This window comes from Anas acuta, chromosome 2 (assembly GCF_963932015.1).
Source record: "Anas acuta chromosome 2, bAnaAcu1.1, whole genome shotgun sequence".
In the NCBI taxonomy this organism is placed as follows: domain Eukaryota; kingdom Metazoa; phylum Chordata; class Aves; order Anseriformes; family Anatidae; genus Anas; species Anas acuta.
Genome location: NC_088980.1, coordinates 99797025 through 99801339, shown reverse-complemented (window position 1 = coordinate 99801339; position 4315 = coordinate 99797025). Strand labels below are relative to the sequence as shown.

Here is a 4315-nt window from a genome sequence, read left to right as displayed (position 1 = left end):
CACGTCAGTGCCTGGTAAAATCATGGAGAAGATGGTTCTCGAACTTATTGAGGCGCACCTGGGGGACAAAGCAGTAATTGGTCCCAGCCAGCATGGGTTTGTGAAGGGTAGGTCCTGCCTAACTAACCTGATTTCCTTTTATGATAAGATCACCCATATGGTGGACCAAGGGAAACCAGCTGATGTGATTTTTTTGGACTTCAGCAAGGTTTTTGACACGGTTTCCCATAGGATCCTACTGGACAAAATGTCCACCATACAGCTAAATAAAAACATCATACGATGGGTGAGCAATTGGCTAATGGGCAGGGCCCAAAGGGTTATGGTAAATGGGGCTGCGTCAGGCTGGTGGGCGGTCACCAGTGGGGTCCCTCAAGGCTCCATTTTAGGGCCGGTACTTTTCAATATTTTTATAAACGATCTGGATGAAGGAATAGAAGGTATTTTGAGCAAGTTTGCTGATGACACCAAACTTGGAGGAGTTGTGGACTCTGTTGAGGGTGGAAAGGCCTTGCAGAGGGATCTGGATAGGTTGGAGAGCTGGGCGATCACCAACCGCATGAAGTTCAATAAGAGCAAGTGCCGGGTCCTGCACCTGGGACGGGGAAACCCCGGCTGCACGTACAGACTGGGTGATGAGACGCTGGAGAGCAGCCTAGAAGAGAGGGATCTGGGGGTCGTGGTAGACAGCAAGTTGAATATGAGCCAGCAGTGTGCCCTGGCAGCCAGGAGGGCCAACCGTGTCCTGGGGTGCATCAAGCACGGCATCGCTAGTAGGTCAAGGGAGGTGATTGTCCCGCTCTATTCTGCACTGGTGCGGCCCCACCTCGAGTACTGTGTGCAGTTCTGGGCACCACGGTATAAAAAGGACATGAAACTGTTGGAGAGTGTCCAGAGGAGGGCTACGAAGATGGTGAAAGGCCTGGAGGGGAAGACGTACGAGGAACGGCTGAGGGCACTGGGCCTGTTCAGCCTGGAGAAGAGGAGGCTGAGGGGAGACCTCATCGCAGTCTACAGCTTCCTCGTAAGGGGGTGTCGAGAGGCAGGAGACCTTTTCTCCATTAACACCAGCGACAGGACCCGCGGGAATGGGGTTAAGCCGAGGCAGGGGAAATTTAGGCTTGACATCAGGAGGGGGTTCTTCACAGAGAGGGTGGTTGCACACTGGAACAGGCTCCCCAGGGAAGTGGTCACTGCACCGAGCCTGTCTGAATTTAAGAAGAGATTGGACTGTGCACTTAGTCACATGGTCTGAACTTTTGGGTAGACCTGTGCGGTGTCAAGAGTTGGACTTGATGATCCTTAAGGGTCCCTTCCAACTCAGGATATTCTATGATTCTATGATTCTATAATATGTTTGTGTCTTTCTTTTTCTGGGGGCCCCAGAGCTGATTGCAATACTTCAGGTAGGATCTTACCAGAGCAGAGTAGAGGGAGGAATCACCTCCCTTGACCTGCTGGCCATGAAAGAAGCTGTTCATGCTTCTTTTGATGCAGCCCAGGATAAGGTTGGCTTTCTGGACTTTCTTCAAGAAAGAGAGTTTCTTGGAGTACTTTTCAAATGCCTTTAGAATTTATGGAATCAAACATGAGAGAAAACAAAGAGTATAGGTCAATTTCACAGCCAAAAAGGTAAAGAAAATAAAGAGCACATCAGAAGATATGAGATGATGGACTGGTGAGACTACCACTTCAGCTATCAAGCACTCTTGAAAACAGGTAAGGAGATTATGAACTCCAAGTAGATCACTGTTGTGAATTCTGAATCTCCCTAGAGTTGTTCTGCCTGACAAAACAATCCAATACAGGAAGTAATTGTGCTAAAACTGTACAGTAAGATGTACATGGTCTGTTCTGAAAGTAGTAGGACTCATTTAAAAAAAAAAATAAAAATTCATGAGAATAGAACAAAAGATTAGAATTTTTCAAAGTAGCACCCTTCTGCATCTACACACTGCTGCCAACAAGTTTTCCAGTTTTCGTACACCTCCAGGAACGCCTGGACTGGAATGCTGTTTAGCTCCCTCATCACGGCCTCTTGAAGCGCCTCTACCAATGGGTGATGTTTCCCCTTGAGCATTGATTTTATTCTCAGGAATAGAAAAAAGTCTGGTGGGGCCAAGTTGGGGCTGTAGGGGGGCTGAGGCAGCATTGCTACCTTGTGCTGAGCAAGATAGTCCACTACACGGAACGCTGTGTGGCTCGGCGTGTTGTCATGGTGCAGCTGCCAATTGTTGACGATGGCTGGGCAGACACGAGCAATGTGTTTTCACAGTCTCGTGAGGACTTTCATGTAAAAAACTGCATTAACTGTTTGTCCAGGTGGTACAAACTCTTTGTGGATGACTTCATGTCAGTCAAAAAAGCAAATGAGTGTGGACTTTTGCTTGGATTTGCTCATTTGTGCTTTCTTGGGGCATGGGGAAGCAGGGGTGTGCCATTCTGTGCTCTGCCACTTACATGTTCTCTCCGGGTTCTTTTCAAACACCCACATCTCATCACCGGTCACTACGTTGCCCAAAAAGTCGGGCTCCTCATTCACATGATGAAGAAGATCCTGGCAGATCACTTTCTGGTTGGCCTTTTGCTCCTCTGACAACACTCGTGGCACAAACTTCGCGCCCAGTTTCCTCATGGCTAAGTTTTCTTTCACCATCTCAAAAACTTGGGTTTGAGGGATGCTCAAGTCATCAGCAATAATTCTGATACTCATCCTGCGATCATGGTTCAGTAAATTTTTCACTCGCGACACATTTTCGTTTTTCTTGCTGGTCAGAGGGCGTCCAGAGCGGTTGTCGTCTTCTACTCTTTCCCTACCTTCTCGGAACAGCTTGTGCCACTCAAAAACACCCAATCTACCCATGGCAGCATCACCGTAGGCCTCCTTAATCATGTCGTGAGTCTCTTTGCCCGTTTTACCAATCTTTACACAAAACTTGATTGCGTATCACTGCTCCAGTAAATGCTCCATGATCATCCATGACGAGGCATTTCGACAGGTGTTCACAGCACAAGCGACCTGCTCTCTTCAATGGCCAACAGCCGACTGCCGATTTTCCCAGCGTTCCCAATATCCCCCTCCACTGATCCTGCGTGTGCAGACCGCCTCTCGTCCGCCCTTTCGCCCAGGAAAAAGCCAGTCCTACTACTTTCAGAACAGACCATATGTATGTTCAATCAGAAGTCACGGTAGTGTGGATGTGAGAGAGACATGGAAGAGATTCCTGGAGACTGAGAGAATAAATACTGCAGCAGGATGGTGCCTTCTTCAGGATTGGTGTTATGTAATGAATAAAAGCATTAAAATACTAACTTATGAATTCTGTTAGAAGAAAATGGTTACAACTAAATTTGAATTCAGGGGGATTTAGGTAGGGATTGTAGTCTCTTATTTTCTGCAAGGATTGTCTACTCTATTTTTCCTTCAGGAATTCAAAAAAATATAATTAAAAGATATTTTTAATATACATGTATGAATAATTTCCTCTGGATATTTAACGTTTCTTTAACATGTTAAATATATAAAATTAAATAATGAAAAGACAACACTTGTTCCCAAACTTAACCTTGTTTGCCTCCTGTGTGCCTTTCAGATAACTGCTGCTTTCTTGTTTCCCAGCAGCAGCAGATGTGTTGTTTTCCATATGTTTCTTCCTTGTGCAGATACGTTGCCCACTCTATATTCAGAATAACACTCTTTTGAAGGTTGAAAGCTTTGCCTATTTGCAACAGCTGTGTCCCATCTCTGATTCTTCAGATTGCTGTTCAATGATTCAATGATTCCTGCCTACCACTTTTTCATGTACTGCTATTTCATGCCAGGCCAATTTTCTGATTTATATATATATATATTTTTTTTTCCCTGCAAACTTTATTATTATTATTATTTAAGCTCTCTTTTCCTCATGATATACATTGTTTTTGCTTTCTTCTTTCAGCAATACTATTCCAGATGAACTGTTCAGGTGATAAGAACAAGAAAAACATTCTTATTTAGTACTCTCTCATATTACATACAGATTATGCTGATTAGCCTTCAGAACCATAATTCACCAGTAACTTAATCCTATGCCAAGCCACTGATATAAGAACTAAGTGCTCCTGAGAAGCTAGATATTCAGTTTCTGCAGAATTAATACCTGGCGATCAATCCTTTCTGCATTGTTTGAAACCAACTTGTAGTGGTGCATGTCTGATTTGACAATGAGATATAAAACAAATTGTCAAGACATTTTATCTTCAGGAGCTGAAAACAAAGTGGACTGAATTTTGCACCTAGAGTATTTCATAACCTTTAGTAGTCCCAAAGTATGAA

At 44.5% G+C, this 4315-nt stretch overlaps 1 protein-coding gene across 1 annotated transcript; it reads right to left on the bottom strand.

Annotated features, from left to right (window-relative positions):
* Positions 1–1915: 1915 nt before the first annotated feature.
* Positions 1916–2893, bottom strand: LOC137851577 (histone-lysine N-methyltransferase SETMAR-like). The gene is made up of 2 exons (XM_068672822.1): positions 2461–2893; positions 1916–2244 (listed from the first exon to the last, which is right to left on the bottom strand). The coding sequence occupies exons 1-2, from the start codon at positions 2891–2893 to the stop codon at positions 1916–1918; spliced, it is 762 nt and encodes a 253-aa protein (XP_068528923.1).
* Positions 2894–4315: the final 1422 nt, after the last annotated feature.